Genomic DNA, 19,813 nt, shown 5'->3' on the forward strand with positions numbered 1-19,813 from the left:
GGGGGGGGGGGGGAGTGGAGAGCTTTTCTCTTACTCTCTGTTCATTGTTTATAGCAGAGATATAGAGAGAAAGAGAGGTTAAGAGAGGTTAAACATGGCAGGGGGTGGAGCTCCAGCACCCAAAGCAGATGAACCTCAACCTCATCCTCCTAAAGATCAACTCCACAACATTTCTTACTGTATCACCAGTCCTCCCCCTTGGCGTAAGCCTTCTTCTCTCTTCTCTCTTCTTCTTCTAGATTCCAAGTTTGTAAAGCTTCTTCTTCTTCTTCTTCTGTTTCTTAGAGATTTCTTTGTCGGTGGGATTTTACTTTTGAACAATGTGTCGACGACGAACTCTTGTTTTACCTGTAAGAGCTTGTTCGATTCTCGTTAGATTTGTCTTTTTCTTCTTCTTCTTCTTCACTCTTCTTAGTCTTACCTAATCTGTTGCTAAATTTGTGGGGTTTGTCTTCTTTTATTATCACTCTCTGGGGTAATGTTTGAATGATAATGAGTTACTATTTTAATCTCTTCCATATGTTCAATCACACATCTAGACTTGTTTCAATGTTTTAGCTTCTTTGGTGGATTAATCGGTTTAAACCCCAAATCCAGAGACAGTGTGTTGCAATGAGTTGGTTTGGAGTTTTGTAGCTTCCATAAATACTTAGATAGTTTCTTCATGCTTGTGTTTCAGCTGAAAGCTATTCTTCTTGGATTTCAACATTATCTTGTGATGCTTGGCACAACAGTGCTCATACCTACTGCTCTTGTTCCCCAAATGGGAGGCGGATACGTAAGTCCTCAACAGCGTTTACTTAATAATAATAATGAAGTAAGCAAATTAATTGGTGTCTGTAACTGTAAATGAATTTGATCTTGTGTAATTTCAGGAAGAGAAGGCAAAGGTGATCCAGACTATTCTCTTTGTTGCTGGAATCAACACACTGCTCCAAACGCTGTTCGGGACTAGGTTGCCTGCTGTTATTGGAGCTTCCTACACCTTTGTACCGACAACCATTTCAATCATCCTCTCTGGCAGATTCAGTGATACCTCAAATCCTATTGAGGTATGACTTTATGACTTGCTTTCTTTTAGTTTATCATGTTTGATTTCATCATCTCTATGACCCTATCTTGGTGCTGTTATAACAACAAAGAATATGTTTTGCTTTGTTTTTAGCGCTTTGAGAGGATAATGCGGGCAACCCAAGGCGCCTTGATTGTTGCTTCTACCCTTCAGATGATTCTTGGTTTCAGTGGTCTCTGGCGTAATGTTGTTAGGTTAGTCTGGAGAAAAAATATGGTCTCAATCTCTCAGATATTTGATTTGCTTCCACAGCATTAGCTTTCTCAGAAAATGTCTTCAGCATTGCATTAATGACGAGGCGTTGTTAATTTCTTTTGTATATCATTTTCAGGTTCTTAAGTCCTATTTCAGCTGTTCCCCTGGTGGGTCTCGTTGGTTTTGGGCTGTATGAGTTTGGTTTCCCGGGGGTAAGTCTACTCTAAATGCACTGAAACACAAACAGTTTTAATGAGCACTTATGAGCAGACTAGAAACTCTTTATTTCTTCAGTTTGTTAATATCCCTTTTTTACATTTCAGGTTGCTAAATGCATAGAGAGATTGGACTGCCTGAGCTTCTTATTCTAGTATTCGTTTCACAGGTAACTCACTTAGCAGATTAAAACCTGTCTAACTGCCAAAATCAAAAGCTATAATTACTACGGTTACCTGATCTCATGTGTTCATGTTTCCTGCTGCAGTACCTGCCTCATGTGATCAAATCAGGGAAAAATGTGTTTGACCGTTTCGCTGTGGTGATTGTGTGGATCTATGCTCATCTTCTTACAGTTGGTGGCGCTTACAATGGTGCTGCACCAACTACACAAACAAGTTGCAGGACAGATCGTGCTGGAATCATAGGTGCTGCCCCATGGTAAGTGGTTACAACGCAGCTCTAGTGACATTTCCACCATAATTTTGTAGTATTAAGCAGAACAAAAGAGCATGAAGAAATAGAGTTATCAAAAGATAAGTGTGATCTCATTGGATTCATTGTTAACATTAGTTTTTTAAACTCAGGATAAGAGTTCCATGGCCTTTCCAGTGGAGTGCCCCGTCGTTTGATGCTGGAGAAGCTTTTGCAATGATGATGGCTTCTTCTGTTTCTCTAGTTGAGGTCTGTGATTATCTTCTTCACGTTTTAATCTTTCAAAAACACAATGATTATGCTCTGTTATTCTGTTTATTCATTCTTGTTTCTTCTGTGTCTGGCTGAACTTTAACGTCAACCGGTGCTTTTGTCTCTGTCTCGAGATATACGCAAGTGCAACGCCATCTATTCTCAGCCGCGGTGTTGGCTGGCAGGTAACTCAGCTACATTTGAAGTTCTGATGTTGCTGAATCTATATTGATCGAATTCTGAAGTGTTTTATGCTATGTTTTGTGGAACAGGGAGTTGCGATTCTAATATCAGGGTCGTTGTTTGGCACTGGAGCTGGTTCCTCTGTCTCTGTGTAAGCATCTCAGAGATGATTAAACTAATGATCTGATATTATTAAATTTCTCTAGATATTTTGGTATGAAAGTTGGTTTTCTTGCTCTTTACTGCAGAGAAAATGCAGGATTATGGGCCTTGACACGAGTTGGCAGTCGAAGGGTTGTCCAGATAGCTGCAGGCTTCATGATATTCTTCTCTATTCTCGGTTAGCTGCAATTCTTGCTACGACACCCCGATGGGCTCGCTTCTTGCTTCATCACATTTTCCCTCTCGTCAGTACTCTTCTTTCCCTCTCTTTCTTTCTCGAGTCTTCAATGTTGAATTTGAGATTTGATTGGATTGTTTTCTTCAAGATCTGCTGTAGTGATTGTGATTAATGATTATGACTTTGAGTGTGAATCTGATAGGTCTTTTGAGTACCTCTGGATCCATGTGTTTCTCTAAGTACATTACACATCTGTTTGTGTTGCTTAGTGCCTACTCTGTAACTCTGGATTCAGTTCTGAATGTTTTGACATATATATAAGTCTAGGATGTGTCAGTTTGTTGATGACATTTTCATGGATGATCAGTGTTCTCTGAAATGAAAGAACTGGTTCAAGTATGAAAATATGTAGATTTGAGATGATGAGAGCTCTTCTTCTTGACACTGTAAGTTGCTTTGGTGTGCCTTATATCTCAGTGTGTTTTCTACTCTCTACTCTCTTTTTCTTAGGGCTCAGAGTACCAAAGATAATGTCAGAAGAATCGTTCAGCATTTGAAGGTTTCTTTTTTTATATGCCTTCTATGATCCTCTCTCACTTGCATTGTCTTTTCTTGACAATGTCTTCCTTATGTGAATGGTTCTGAAGCATTAATGACTCTGTTTTGTAGAAATGTTCACCTACAATGTTGATTGTGCTTATAACTGCACCACCAATTGATGAAGCTGGGCGGCAAAGTTATGCAGAGTGATGCTTCCTTTTTGATCATTATCGATCATTCCCTAAATTCATCAACAGGTTGATCTTTTGATATAAATTCATGAACACAATTCAATCTTGAGAGTAATGAACTTATGGTGTACTTACTTTATGTTGTGGAACACTTATGTGCCTGCACTAGCTTTTCTATCTTTCAATTTCTTCTTGCGATGTATTCCAATCTGAAGGTTTCTTATCTTCTTCACTGTCAGATATAATTTGATTGCTTCTCTACTAGTTGATGACAATAAGAATATATGTTAACTTGTTTATTTTAATTCGTATGAAAGCTTAGTTATTGAAAGTAAAGTGGACAAATATATAGCAGTATATATATCAAGTAACATTACACCTCAACCACACGAACACACACAAAACCGATATACAGTATCTCTCTGAATACCCTAATCAAGATTACTCTCGTAACTAGCGATAATAATTACGAAAGTAACTATAAGTAAGACTGTCTAAGCAAACAAACCTCGGTACATAAATTTAATTGCTTCTCTACTACTACTCATTACTTACGACAAGAGAAAAACGTTCTGATTAATTTATCAAACCAAGGAGTTTGTTTTAGTCGAGGAGCCATTCATCAAACCGTGAACCTACACCGTTGATATATATATATAGCCACCATCGTCAGATTTTCCTACGCCTCCGTTACCACCATTGGATCGTAGCATTGATCTTGCTGCCAATCAAGCGATAACACAACTTCGGATTTGGCTTCACATCCGTTATTGTAGTTACCCTTTGATGATCTTCTTGACGATTATAATGTTAGATGGTCATAACTGGATAGCATAAGTCTTTGGCATGCCGAGATATCCATGAGACCACCTCCATTTCCATTGCTTCCCGGAGAAATCCCATTAAAATCCACCATTGTTGTTATTAAGATCTAACCCGTGTGATTCAGACCCTTGTGATGTGATGATTATTGTGATGATGATGATCTCCGTTACTTCCATGATCAACCATGACCAGGTCGTTGTCATTATTCCCTCCCATAAGATCATACTTAATTACTGTCCAGGAAATCAGTAGGTCTAGGGCTCTGCGAAAGTAAACCCCCCCCCCATACTTGCTCTCCAAGAAACCAACGTTACTGTGCTCCGGAGTTGAGCCCACCAAAATGTGAAAATCCTAGAGGTGAGTTTTGGTAATTTTGATGAGAATGTGCTAATTAGATCAGTGGTATTAGTGGTAACGATGTTGGATGGCTTTTTGCCGGAAGAAGTGGAGGAGGAGGATTTAGAGGAACCTGGTTTCTTGTTTTTCCGGCATCCATCCCCAACTGGAATATTCCTTAGAGTGCCGCCAAATTTCAAATTTTAATGAAGTACGTATAAAACACAAACAGATCTTCATAATATTTTGTCATTTTTGTGTTTATAGTTAACAAAATAATTTAGCTTGAATTGGTTGAAGTCCTATATATCTTCATTTGGAAAAGAGACAATATACAAAAACATTGTGAAGAGAAGTGAGACCCATTTTAAGAGAGACAATATACAGAATCAAGAGAGAGAGGGAGAGGGAGGAGAAGAGAAATGAGATGAGAAGGCAAGGAAGAGTTTGGGGGTTGGGATGTGTTTAAGAAGGAAGCGACAAGAAGACCCTTCTTCTCCTCGGGATTGCTGTCTCCACTCAAAGCTACTTCTACTACTTAAGTTACTAATACTATTATTAGTTCACACACTTATATGTTTTTTTCTTCTTTTTTTTTTTTTTTTCCAAGTTTAATACTGTAGTATTTTATATAGGGTCTTTTATATATTACTATAAATCATTTCAAATTAATAAAACGTTATTTCGAAGAAAAATGCTTAATGTATCTCTCGGTAATTCAATTATTGATACATTAAGCATTTTGAAATGTCTCTCTATAAGTTAATAAGTGTATAGAGATACGGATGTGGCGGAGAAGGAGGAAAAAGAAAGCGTCGGTGGTTCCAAAATCTTCGGACCCACATTCTTAGGGTGGGTCTACGTCAACTTGACCAAATCGTCTTTACCAAATCCAACGGTTACGACTAAAGCCATGGGACCTAAACGAACAAGGTGAGCCGTCGGATGGGTTCAGAAATAGCGGCTTGATCGTCACACAACAGAGACAAAAGTGAGAGACAATTCCTAATATTTTTATCGTAAGTTTTGTCTGTGTCTAGTCCACTACTGCCTACTGGGACTGGACTAGAGACTAGACTAGTAATGGGATGGGTTTCCACTCGCTCGCTCCTCTCAAGCAAAATATCTATTCTCTTGCCACATGTCACTTTTCCTACATGTGTTGTTTGTTAATAATATGGTTCAAGTTTTTTGTTTTTCTGACTGCCCTGAATCATTAGTAAATTATTCAAAGAGTTAACAAAACCACTTTTGATATTTTCTTATTATTGGATTTCGAAATAAAGGTTAAAGAGTTTGATCCGATGATAAAGAAGAGACACAAGTTTGAGAGCTGTAAGTAAAAGTCAATGTATTTAAAACCGGACCGGTAACTGAACCGGAAAGCTTCTGGATCATGAGTCAATATGGTTCGACTGGGGTCAATTGGGTTTAATTGATTTTGATGATATTTTTATAAATAATAGGTATGAATAGGTTTTCTATTTTTTTCAATAATTATAACTATGATATAATTGGATATGCCAAATAAAATACTTCAATAATCATAATGTTTTAAAAAAACCTTAAAAAGTAATAAACTCAAAGTGTAACAAACTCAAAGTGTAACCAGTACTAATAAAATATTTTAAAAATTCAAATTTAAAAACAATAAGAGATAAGAGTGTAGAACATTCAATCTTCATTCTCTAATAAATCTTACTATTGCTAATTTGCTAAGAAAAAAACTAGAAAAGGTAATTAATTAAATTAATTGCACTCATTTTTACCAAAAAAAAGTAGAACCTGGTTTTATCCGGTTAAATGGTTCACCGGTTTTTGGTTTTTTGGCAGGTTGATATGGTTTTTTATCGGTTCAATTTCTTTTGGGTTTTGATATTAACCCAACCCAGACATGTTGCCGGTTCGCGGGTTAACGTGGTTCGACCACCGGTCCGGTCCGGTTTTGAAAACATTGGTAAAAGTGCTTTTCAATAAACAGATTTCGTTTTTTTAGATTAAGCATTACGCTTGTTAATTAACCAGATTATTTACCCGACGGTAGGATAAAAATAGTCTAAAGTTATGAATTTGTTTTTCTCTTTTCAAACCTTATTAAATAAAAATATAATACTATTAATTACTATCCTGCAAAATGTTAAATGTGGTTAACGATGCATTAACTGTTAGGAAAGTATTTCCCTTAACTGATCATCAAAGAAAAGAGGTTATTTATAATCTGTTTTCTTTTCTTTTTTCTTTTTGTCTCTGAATAACTCTCTTCTTTTTTCTTTTTTTTTTGTATGTAAAAGTTTCTCCCTTAGCCGGCTTCCATGGATTAATAACCTTCGAGGCTCAAACTTCGAAGTAGTCTTGCCAGTATCAATACAATAAAACTAGAATGTGTTGCTCTCCTCATCTGACAACTCAGCATTTTAGGCTCTTCTCAGCTTGACATCTCAGTAAAATCGTTAGTCAATAAAAACATTTCAAATAATACAACTCAACATGTTTCAACCTACAATAAATCTCTTTTTTCCATGTCATTTTGATTTTATTTTGTTGGGCTTAGTTTTTAAGATTAGTAGACTTAAAATAAGTTGTAGTGGAGTCCACAAATTCATATTCTTCTCAAATCAGCCCAACCGATGAGTAAATGTGAAAACAAAGAAAAAATAACGTGATTGGTTTACAACCAATTTCAGAAACTAGCCGAAAAAGACTCGTATTAAGGGATGACTGAGTTGATAGTATCGTAGGTGTAGTCATCCTGACCCAAATATTGTATTGATATATTCTCGTACAGATTGTTTTAATAAGAGAAGAATACTTATATATATGCTAAGATCTCGATTTTCATTATGGTTGGAGTCTTGGAGAATATATAATCTTCACGGGAATTCTTCATATTAAAATTGACGAAAAAAAAGAGAAAAAACTTGTAGAATTGAAGTTGGTTAATTTGCAATATTTAAGAATACTAGGTAAGATCCGCGCTACACCGTGAACTATTTTTAATAATTATTTAGTTTAAGATAAATAAGATTGAGCATTTTATAAACTTGTAGAATTGGAATATAGTAAACATCTTTCTACCAAAAATACAAGATTATGAATTTTCTTTTTTATGTTTTCTTTTACTGAAAATTATTTTACTTTAAGAAAAAAACAAAAATCTTATTTTATTATTCTAAACAATGTTTTAAGTTTGATCCATAAAGAAAACCAAAATAGCATGCCGTCGACTAAGTTCCATCACGAATTACTTATTTTTACTTTCATTTCAGTTAATAATACTGTAAATGACTGTATTAATATATGTTTATCATTATAAAATTTTAAATAAAATCTTAGCTTAATTTTCCTATATATAAAAGAAAATATCTTTTATGTTGGTTTGAGTTATTTGTTTTGAATATAGTTTTTTGAAAAGAAATTGATAGAATCCTCCGTCTGTTCTAAAATTGATAGACTTGATTAATCTGGTCGGAAACTGATTGCTCCCCGAAGCATTTGCAAAAATTCAAGGTTTCCTTGTTTTAAATCTCTATAACAATTAATTTGAGGTCCATTTTAAATAAAATAAAATAAAATGTGATATCTGATCAAGTCTGGTCAATTAACAAAAACCTAAAACCAAAAATATTATCAATGAACATTGTCAAAAAATATATTAATAATGTTTTTTAGTTACAAACACATATAAAATTATCTAAAAATAATAAAATAAAACCAAAATATAAAACAATCCCGCGGCGTAGCGCGGGTACTATCCTAGTACTAATAATAACATTGAGTGTATTTATGAAAATTCATTTAATTAAGAAACAGTTTAGTTATCAAATAATCAAATTAAAGCGAGTTTGAGATTGCATATTTTGTGGTGGAATACATATATACATATTAATTAACCCTTGCGATTCACTTAAGTTCAATAAGAACAAATAAAATAGAAAATACAAGATCCTTAAGAGTTTGCCGAACTAAACAATACATCAAAAAGATACGGAAGAGATTAGCTAGGTTTTCCATGAATTTTGGGTGCACTACACAGTCTTTTGATACTTAAGAAAATGAAAAAAAAAAAAAAAACATAATTAGTTTGGTGTTTTGTCCAAATTACACATTACAAAATGCAGATTCTAAGAGATCCCCATGAAGCGTTTATATTACAAATTTACAATATATGATGTTACGACAGAGATTTGATACCTACAAATCAAATGAATGATAAAAATAGCTTAATATGTAGGATTGGTCGTCAAAACGAGAAAAATACTGTGTGAACAAAGCCCAGACCTAGTCATAACCTAGATTACACGAATACAAACTTCATTTAGAGGACACATTACATACTGTTAATCATTCGCATCACACAATTGTATTGGGTAATTAGGTAATGACCCGAAAATACAAATAACCTTAAAGAGAAAGCTTCGTAACTTTATGTGACAAGTGGGAAACTGAAGATTGTAAGGATCTAGGGAGAATACTTCATAGTTGATTCATCACATGATATTTTTTTTTTTTAAAAAACTAAAAACTAATACTAAAAAGAAAGGAAAGAGGAATAAAAGGGCATCGAGAATAGTGTGAAGAGAGAATAAGACAATTTCTTTGGCACATTTATATATATATATATATATATATATATATATATATATATCTCCACAATTTAGCTAGCGAGACCCACTTTTTAAAGATAATAAAACTGTATCTATCCCGCCCGCGTATCTTTTGTTCCATTGCATTGCATCACTCGTTATTTGTTCGTTACATCATCATGAAATTATGAGTCTTAACGTACGAGATAACATATGATGTTGATATACAATGTACAACATTTGAAAAAAATAGAGTATATAGGTAAATATGTCGAAAGCTCGAGAGAATTGTGTGATTTGCTAGCGTTAGGCAGATGGAGTACTAGCTAGTAAATCGAGTATTCTTAAGGAATTTACAATTTCGTATAGGTGGTACTAATTAAGGAAAGCAGTAGAAGCATATCAAAAATTATTCCAACTTACTAACAGCTTCATGCTTAAGCCAAACCAACGTAACTGATCAAACACAATAGCTAGTATTCATTTACAGTGATGATCACCACTAAACCATCACATTAATGAACTGAGGCTATGTCTAATTGAGATCACAAACCAACAATAGTGTGTTTCTTCTTGAATGTTCATTAACACCATGATCCGAATACGTGTCTAATATACGAAAATTTTGATTATGTAGTATATAGTCCAACTCAACCATATGTATACGAATTTTGAATATTTCTATACCCTATCTTTAATTTATCAGTGAAAATGGAATGGATTACATATGCTTTCAAAAAGGTTGAGAATTGAGATACCTACTTTGTTATATGTCAGGATGTCAAACCTTATGCTTATCCAACGAAAATTTGAAATAATATTCGACAAGAAAAAAGTATATAAAATAAGGTCTAGTATTCCTTTTTTTGTTTTTGTTTTGTTTTTCTTAGTATAATTGTAGAATATATTCCTCTCTACTTTTGTGGGTCGTATACCTCTATGTTTTGTAAATCACGAAAGTAATGGACCTAATCTCTCTACATGCATGGTGCACAATTTAGTTTACGAATTTCGATTCCTATATATATATTTTAAGCTAAAAAGATAAACAACTCGAAAACTTTATTTGCATGTTACGACTGTTCAACGTTGTCTGTTTCTTCTTCATCATTATCTTTATGAGTTTCAGTTTCAGTAGTAGGCAGAGGCGGTAGCAAATCCTATCACAAGCTCTAATATCCCATCTGTGTCGATTACTCGTACTTCCTGTCCCTCGGCGGCCTTCTCTATGATCTACAAGAGAGTCACACAACAAGTGAGTTGATATGTTTATATACAAGAAAAAGAAAACTGTTAAATGCAATGGTAGATATATGTTCATGACAACAGAAGCAACAACAAGAACAATGTTGGTGTACGTAACAGAACTTAGTGTGTGTTGACTCGCAACGAGGACACTTTTGAGGATGGTCGTGAGGCTGAGAGAGGCGATAGTGCAGCCAGCAGCCAGTATGTAGGCTGACGATGGATTCGAAGAGTCTAACATGCTTCCTAGTCCTCCTGATGACTGAGCTTCCTAACATTTACAATGCAGAGAACCATATCAAAATGTGGAATTTCTCTATTTAAAATGTGGAAGCTTCCTAACATGCTTCCTAGTCCTGATGCATGAACCTGTGTTGTTGGCAGCAAGATTGCGCTGGAAAATAGCTTCAAAATCATCACATATATCTTCTACTGACTCTTCAGTGTCCTTGTAAGTCCTTCCACAGTAAATCCCACTGAAACTCAAGCAGACAACTTCATATTTTAGTTCAGTTTCATATTTCCTTATATAGAAAATTAGAAACACAATGTTGGTGTAAATACAATGAGAGGGAAAGAGAAAGAGGGAGAGAGATACTTGATGATGCCACCCACTGGGAACAAAGATAACTTCACCGGGTTCTTGAATGCACTCAAGCGAGGTGGTCTAATGTGAATTAAAGACGTGGTGAAGGAAGAGCTTACAGATTGAGGGAAAGACCAGCTGATTTACCTTCTTAAAAGCGGGGAATTAAGTTTACTTCACCTCTTCAAAGATGTTATATAAACACAATTCTTCATGTATCCTGCAAAAAATCATCTAACTATAAGGCTAACACATGAGTGAAGAAGAAATGTGGATCACAGACACTTCACAGAAAGGTTACATGACCAATAGGATAAAAGAAACAGTTGCCTATCATAAACAAGATGACTTTGAGGAGGAGGAAGAAAAAGCCATCTTTTTTTCACAACATACGTTAGCTGACCAACTATAAGATCTAAATACAGCAGCGTGTAGAGGTGTCCAAGATCGATCCTGTAGGCAAGAGTTCAGAAATCATCAGCCTTATCTCAAACAGACAACCATACAAACAGTTCGTCTGATCTTCTTACTCAGACCTTTTCAACCCATATAAACAGATAATCATAGCAGCTAATTTGATCATACTTCCGGTAGAGACGAGTCGACGACAACAGCACAAAAGAGACTCTCTAACTCGCTTAGAGACTTCCTCTACAAAACGCGGCGTTTAGCCGGAAAATGTCTAAAAACGCTGCGGTTAAGGAAGGAACATTCAGAAGGTGAAAAGGTCCCGTTATGTACACGTCCCATTATGTAATGGCTTGCTTACTGTGTATATCAAACGGTGAGGGTGTTGAACTCTCCGTATGGGCCAAGATATAGAAGAGGGAGGAGGTTTTCTGATGGCGTTCCTTTCGAAGTTGAAACTTGAAAAGATTTCTATGGCATTCAAATAAATTTGAAAAACAACAACCTTCAGTTTACCATCAGTAACTTGCTTTATATAAGCATTGTTTTTAAACAAGCAAAACGAAATGAAAAATACAATAGTGCTTCAAATTGAAAGACTACAAACGAAAAATTACACAGTGATGACGGACTTGGTAACAATTTCACACCGCTCTTTCTTGTAGGTTTGAGATTTTCGATTAAAGTATGACGTAAATGAAAACCCGTCCCCAATACTTTCCTCCTACGTTTGATCTCTTCTACCTACAAAGATTATATCAAATAATGAAACAATGAGCCCTTGGAAAAGTGACAACATGAGACTTTCAGGCTTAATTTTAAATTACTAATATATATATTTATAAAAAACATTACTCTTTCTTGCAGGTTTGAGATTTTCGTCGAGGTCTACTACGTCCACGATTAGTAAGACGTAAACGAAGAGGAAAAATAGTCCGGAATGCTTTCCTACGTTCTTCCTACAACATATCAAACAATGAAACATGAGCATTTGGAAACATGGGACTTTTATTTATTTATCTCAGTCCCTTCTACTGCACACTTTTTTTTTTTTTTCTATGTTTTAGGGCCTTTGTAGCAACAAAACAGAGCCAGTAAACCAATTACATGCTTTCTATCTGTTGAAAATATTTAGTTTTCATTTAAGAAAAAACTTGCCTGTTGGAGCCAATGCCCTCGATCGTACTCGGCTGATTTAGTTTGCTTCTTCAACTTACGTCTCATCTCGTGTACCTAACAACATTGTATACGAATGAAACATGGGACTTTTTTTTTTTTTTTTTAATCTGTCTCTACGACAGAATCAAGAAGCACACTTTCTTCTTTCAATTAATGTTTTAGTGCCTTTTAGCAACAAATCTTTAGTTTAACATTAACAAAAAAAAACTTGCCTCTCGCCAAGCCTGTGGATCGTACTCGGCCGAATGAACATTCTCCTTGGGTTGAAAATACCCAATAAAACGACCATCCTGCTTGACGACGAGAGTGGAAACAGTTAAACAATGAAACAATGTTAATTATGATACAAGGAGACAGAAAGAGAGAGAGAGAAATAGAGAGAGAGAGAGGGATACTTACTCGTCGCGTATGTTCTTCAGTTGAGAGATGCGTCCTGAAATCATCAAGGCTTTCGTAATAACAGTAGCAAATTTCGCAATAAAATACTGAGGTGGATTCACTTTCACTGAACTTCTGATAAACGTGGCTTTTTAACTCTGAACGAACGTGTACTCTGGTCTCTGAAACTGTGCATAAAAATTCAATTTCACTGCAATTCAGAAAGTGTTTTCTTGCCTCTGAAAGAGTGGGAAAACTTTCACTTTTACTGCACTTGTGAGGAACGTGTTTTCTTGTCTCTGAAACTGTGGCAAAACTTTGACTTGTACTGCACTTCTGAAGAACGTGTTTTTTTGTCTCTGAAACTGTGGAAAAGAAATTATCGTAATTAGTTTAATGGTTATGTCAAACAGTACTGGATGGATGATCGATGAGAGGACAGACAAAATAAACACCTGCAAGTAAGCTTTCCCAGAACCACTCGGCAGAAGTGAGCAGGGCAGACATTTTGCGAGGCCTCCATGAATAAGCCAGAAAAAGCTTGTGTTTGTGCACTTGTAGTAGCGTGACAAGACAAGGTGAATAGACCGGTTCCAAACTATTCGTTATGACCATTATAGTAGCCGGAGGAGGATTAGAATCTACCCAAATCTCGATATCTTCATAAATTACAGTGCATGTGTTAGCTGTTTCAACAAAGGAAAGCAGCTATTGATCAGTAGGCATAGACGATGAATATTTTTAAACCGCCCTAAATTCCAAAAGATGGACTAACCGTAAAAGGAATGCACAACATTGACTCCAGTGGAAGAGAGCCCTCGCAGGAGGTGATCAGGGATACGGTTTAGGTCGCCAAAGGCAGTGATGGAGACAGGACCAGAGTAGCCAAGATTCTTGAATGCCGCTTCTAAACTCGGCCGGACCCGGCGAGCATCATATCCCTTGGGGATCGGACATTGAAACAAGTTCCACCACACCGCTATCTGAGCTGTCGCGTATTCAGGCGTCGCCGGGTATTCCTTTGCCCACTCCTCTGTTACACAGTCAACTGCTGTATCCGTAGGGTCTATATCCTCCTGCTTGACAGAGAGAGTGGAAACAGAGGTAGTTGCTCAAAATATGTAGTAGACAATGAAACAATTGATGATATACAAGTATATATATTTAGAGAGAGAGATAGATAGAGGATACGTACTTGTCGTTTATGCTTATAACTCGAGAGATGCTTCCTGAAAATTTCAGGGCTTTGGGAATCGAAGTTGCAAGATTTGCAGTAAAGCGTGGCAGATGATAACTCGCCCGTGTCACTGCGCTTCTCCTGAACAAGTGGTGCGCTTCTGGACTCATCATCCGCGTAGCCTAGTAATTTTTCCCAAACCCACTCTCTACAAGTTTTCAGGATTGTCATAAACCGATACTCGATTGAAGAAACCAGAAAAAGGTTGTATAGCGTCCGTTGTTGTAGCCGGGCCAGATCCCAAGCGAAGACAGTGTGCACCTGATTGGATATGATCATCATTGAAGCCGGAGCAGGATTTTTACCTCGCCATTCCACCATATCCGCATACATGAGTGCGTTTGTGCTTTCTGTTCCAAGGAAAAAAAAAAAGAAAAAGAGATTACTTTAGCTAAATTAAAGTATTAACCGTTTGCTTAACCAAAACAAAACAGAGCAAAAACACAAAAAGTGAGGTGAAATGTGCTTTCTGTTCCAGAAAGTACCAAGGAAAAAAAAAAGGATTAAGTCAGCTATTAACTTATTAAGCGTTTGCTAAATTATTTTACTAATTATTATTTTATTTGTGAGTTTATTAAATAAAAGAAATAAACAGAACAGAGCAAAAACACACAAAAAAGAGTGTAGTTTTATTATAGTACTACCGAACCTGTTCCCGTGTCAGTGCTACTTCCAGTTTAGAGGAAATTTCCAGAGATCGATAAAATTTGGACTTACCGGGTCTGGTATGTGCAACAGCGACTCCAGTGGAAGAGAGCACTCGCAGGATGTGATCAGCGGTTTGTGTTTGGTCGCCATAGGCAGTGATGGAGACAGGACCAGAGTAGCCAACACTCTTGAATGCCGCTTCTAAACTCGGACGGAAGAGACGAGCATCATAACCCTCTGGGATCGGACAGTCCTTCATGTCCCACCATACCGCTATTTTAGCAGCCTTCGCCGGTTCCTCCCACCACATTGAGAAGAGATTACTCATCCCTCTTAACCCTAAAAATCTAATAACAGACACAAGTCCCTCGATCCGTATTAGGGTTTCTTTCTTTTTATATACACCAAACTAATGGGCTTCAGTGAAATCCAGTAAAGGTGTGGACTTACGACATCGTTAAATTTATTTCTATAATCCAGTAAAGGTCAGGTCTCATCTAGTGGGCCTTTTGTCATTGACTTACTTACATAATAACTTTTATTTAATACTATTTTATTTATAATATTACTTTTAATCATTTTCTAAACATTTTACCCAATGTGGGATGTTAGAAACTTTTCATTTTAATATACAGTATGTCCGTTTTTTAAATTTCGAACCACAATATATGCATATATATATGGATACAACAATGTCATTACATTATCATTCTTATGAAATCAATGACTTATTTCAAAAAATACTAGTATAGATTTGAACATTTGATTTTCCAATATCTGCAACAGAAATTAATGCATCATAGATATTGATAAAAGAATTTTAGTTAAAATGTTAAAAATAAATTACTAAAACTTCAAATGATAATGATGCACCCGTCTCAATCAAAATCTTTGAAATCTCATAGTGTGAAACTTTCAGTCTTTGACTATAGAGTAGCTTCGTACCCTTCTCGGAGAGAAATGCCTCCCAACAAAAGGAAGAAAGGCAAGTCAAAACCTATATGCCCATGCTTTTATTGAAATGATCCCCGTTAAGACTTTTTTGGAGCTCCTCCATCTGGTTTGGTTTATCTAGGCTCTCATGTAACTTGACTGGTCTTGCAGGATGAGCTCATTGGCACGGCTGAAGAGTGCCAACTGAAGTTACAGAGGGATCAACGAGAAAACTCCCTGGTGAATATATGTATCTTTTAGAGGTTTCCAAATATGAAAAAATTGTTGTTCTTCTTGATCAAAAACATATCCTTGATCCTCTTGACGAAGAGAAGGAAGAAGAAAAAGGAGAGGGAGACGAGGCTGAAAGTGACGAAGAGAAGGAAGAAGAAGAGAAAAAGGATTAAGGTTGGGAGTTTTGATCCTCTTCTCTCAAAATCTGATGTGAAGGAAAGCAGCAATTGTGACACAACTTTTGTTTGAATCAGAGGTAAAATTTAGAGTGTGTCGAATCTTTACTTTGTACTTTGTGTAATCTCTATAGTGAGTCTGACTCTGATTATGTAGTTTAAGTGTCTTTTTATTCTTGTGTAGCTGTTACCTGTTAGGTTTATTAATCCTTGTTTTATTTGATAGCCAGATACTGTGGGGAATTTTACTTCTTTGTTTTACCGATTTGTGGCTTGTTGTATCATGAACGGAATGGTGAACTTGAAAGTTGAAACTTTTGTAGGTTAAAAAAAAAAAGAATTACCTGATGAAAGTTTTGGATTTGATGGAGAAGTAAATTCAGTTTTTCTTGACGCCAAGTTACATTCAATAAACAAAACTATAGCCTATAGGGATGGTACAACTAATGCTATTTATTTATACAATATTCTACTGATGCTACTAAATCACAATATATCGAAAGAATCGTTACATTTAAAGAAAAGCTATCATCCAAATGCGACCTTGTTTATGAACTGAACGTAATCAACATAATAGACCCCTTTACATAGACTTCTCACTTCTGCGGTTTAAACAAAATTACACTAGATAAAATTTTGAGTTTTTGAAATAGCGGCATCACATTCGCCCAATTTTAGATGGGATCAGTCTGGTAAAAAAAAACAAACGATCAGTCAACCTATCATTTTTAACAGTGACTTTAGTAATGCATGCAAGATTATTTTGAACCAAGCTTAATTACATAGTCAGTTCTATTTGACCGATCAAACTGGTCACAACACCTCTAATCATACCAGATTTTAAAAGTATTCAAGTCGTCAGATTAACATGTGTTCCTCAAGACGTCTTTCGCTCGCTCTCTTTTTTCTTTCTTCTACCATTTGCTGAAATCTTTGCTTGTACCATAATTAACCTCAAACCCTAGCCTCTACTTAACCCCTTTCATAAAATTCTCCTAGAAAATTAAATCTATCCTCAATTCTCCAAAACTACATCTTTAGAGTTTTCTTTACCGAAGATATATACCCTGATTCCTTGAAAAATGGCCGACTCATTCGAGCTCATTGTAACCCGAAAGGAACCTGTTCTTGTCTCTCCAGGCTCTGAAACTCCGAAAGGTCTTTATCTCTCAAATCTTGATCAAAACATCGCTATCATCGTCAAAACTTTCTACTACTTCAAATCAAACTCAAGATCCAACGAGGAATCCTATGAAGTTATCAAGAAGTCACTCTCCGAGGTTCTTGTTAATTCACTACTATCCTGCCGCCGGGAGACTCACGATCAGCCCCGAAGGAAAGATCGCTGTGGATTGCACTGGAGACGGAGTTGTCGTGGTGGAAGCTGATGCCAATTGTGGGATAGAAAAGATAAAGAAGGCTATGTCGGAGATTGATCAACCAGAGACTCTTGAAAAGCTGGTTTACGACGTTCCCGGTACTCAGGAATATTCTTGAGATCCCTCCCGTGGTTGTTCAGGTGAGGAGTTTGATTACTATTTTTGGTTGCTGTTTTTGTGTGAGTGAACGAACATGACCTATACTAGGTTGGTCCGATATTGGTTTCAAATAAGTATATTATATAGTAGGAGTGTTAAATATTGATTCATTATCATGCATATGCATAAATACGCTAATTAATAATAAGAAAGAAAACCCATATATAATATTATTCCCACTAACAAATACATAATTTTTTAGTCAAATCCAAATTGACGATTTAGAAGATTATTGTGAATGTCGACCAAATAATTTATCAGGATTATTATTTGCCAATATGTAAATCAACATATAATGTTTGGATATACTCTTGTTTTCTTGGGGCAGAACATTCGTTAATACGACTGAATTAATCATTTTTAGTTGATCGCATATATATATATATTGTATACTATGCTTAGGACTAGGCATGAACCACAATATGTTCGATGGTATCGCAGCCAAGGAGTTCCTCAACTCTTGGGCCGAGACTGCTCGTGGCCTTCCTCTCTCTCTTCCACCTTTCTTGGACCGCACACTTCTCCGACCACAAACTCCACCAAAGATCGATTTCCCACACAACGAGTTCGAGGACCTACAAGGCCGTTCCGGAACTTCCTAAAGGATACTCCGGAAACGGGATTGTGTTCACTTAAGGCGTTACAAAGGCAGGTGAAGTAACCACAAACCCTCTTTCTCATTCTGTGGGTTTGGTTAAAAGCGCCGTTGAAATGGTCAACGACGGTTTCATGAGGTCAGCGATTGATTACTTCAAGGAGACTCGAGCTAGGCCGAGCCTATCACGTCGTGGTCAAAACTGTCGTTTCATACAAAGGATTTCGGTTGGGGTGAACCGGTTGTGTCTGGACCGGTTGGTTTACCTGAGAAGGAAGTGATTCTGTTCTTGCCATGCGGCAGTGACACAAAGAGTATCAATGTGTTGCTTGGACTTCCTGGTTCGGCTATGAAAGTCTTCCAAGGACTTATGGATATATGAATAAATCTTATTCATGCATGGTGTATGTATGTATATCTTTGAATTGATCATAATTTAAAAAACAAATAATGATGAACGATGACGTGTTTTGTGATATTACAAATACTTGTCGTATATAATACTACATTTTAAAATTTCAATTAAATTAAAATACCAGAAATATAAAATAAATTAAAATAAATGATTTGAGAGACTTGGGTAACCCGACCGGGTAAATATAAAAACCCGGTGGGTGGGCATCACCTTATCTTGTTGACTCTTCTCTTCTTCTTCCTCTGAAAATAAAGAAAAGCCCCACCCGCTACATTGGATTCCCAACAACTCCGACCGCGACTTTCAGAGCAAAGATGTCGGCGACGCTTACAGGATCGGGAACTGCTTTAGGTTTTTCGTGCTACTCGAAGATCTTGAAGAAAGCTTCTTCTTCTTCTTTTAACCGATGCTGCATCAAGATGTCTGTTTCCGTCGACGAGAAGAAGAAAAGTTTCACTCTTCAGAAATCAGAGGAAGCTTTCAATGCTGCCAAGGTATATTGATTTCGCCCTTTTCATTTGATTGATTCTAAAATCATTGATTTCGTGAATTATAGTCTCGCCAAAATGATCAATCCTTAGTTCAGGAATGCAAAGTTGTCTCTTTTCGAATTTCAATTAGTTTAGTTTCTTCGTGACTAATGGAAAAAAATGATCTTTTTTTGTTAAATCTCATGAAAAGAATCTAATGCCTGGAGGTGTGAATTCCCCTGTTCGAGCCTTCAAATCTGTTGGTGGTCAACCAGTTTTGATCGATTCAGTTAAAGGCTGTAAGATGTGGGACATTGATGGAAATGAGTACATTGACTACGTTGGATCTTGGGGACCAGCTATTATTGGTCATGCTGATGATGAGGTACTCGCGGCTTTAGCTGAGACGATGAAGAAAGGAACAAGCTTTGGTGCTCCTTGTCTCTTAGAGAATGTTTTAGCTGAGATGGTTATATCAGCTGTTCCAAGCATTGAAATGGTTCGCTTTGTCAACTCTGGTACTGAAGCTTGTATGGGTGTGCTCCGTCTCGCCAGAGCCTTCACTAACAAAGAGAAGTTCATCAAGTTTGAAGGGTGTTACCA

The 19,813-nt window shown here is 36.4% G+C and overlaps 2 protein-coding genes and 2 pseudogenes across 3 annotated transcripts in view; 3 read left to right on the plus strand and 1 right to left on the minus strand.

The window, feature by feature from the left end:
* LOC104741476 overlaps nucleotides 1-3,688 on the plus strand; it is a 5,010-nt pseudogene extending 1,322 nt beyond the window's left edge.
* On the minus strand, nucleotides 11,893-15,211 carry LOC104741488. The gene is made up of 9 exons (XM_010462368.2): nucleotides 14,919-15,211; nucleotides 14,160-14,551; nucleotides 13,740-14,040; nucleotides 13,420-13,650; nucleotides 12,986-13,329; nucleotides 12,799-12,876; nucleotides 12,566-12,640; nucleotides 12,263-12,366; nucleotides 11,893-12,151 (listed from the first exon to the last, which is right to left on the minus strand). Exons 1-9 carry the CDS (start codon nucleotides 15,175-15,177, stop codon nucleotides 12,148-12,150), a joined length of 1,788 nt encoding a protein of 595 aa, XP_010460670.1. The 5' UTR covers nucleotides 15,178-15,211; the 3' UTR covers nucleotides 11,893-12,147.
* LOC104757277 lies at nucleotides 17,214-18,624 on the plus strand (annotated as a pseudogene).
* The window catches only part of LOC104741497 (glutamate-1-semialdehyde 2,1-aminomutase 1, chloroplastic), a 2,944-nt gene continuing 2,086 nt past the window's right edge, over nucleotides 18,956-19,813 (plus strand). Inside the window, exons 1-2 of one of the 2 annotated variants that reach the window (XM_019238358.1) lie at nucleotides 18,956-19,234; nucleotides 19,422-19,804. In XM_019238358.1, coding sequence (XP_019093903.1) covers nucleotides 19,055-19,234; nucleotides 19,422-19,804 — 563 coding nt within the window. In that variant the 5' untranslated portion in view covers nucleotides 18,956-19,054. The remainder of the gene's footprint in view (nucleotides 19,235-19,421; nucleotides 19,805-19,813) is intronic. The other variant, XM_010462379.2, reaches the window with a different exon arrangement.

Source organism: Camelina sativa, chromosome 2, assembly GCF_000633955.1.
Source record: "Camelina sativa cultivar DH55 chromosome 2, Cs, whole genome shotgun sequence".
Taxonomy (NCBI): Eukaryota; Viridiplantae; Streptophyta; class Magnoliopsida; order Brassicales; family Brassicaceae; genus Camelina; species Camelina sativa.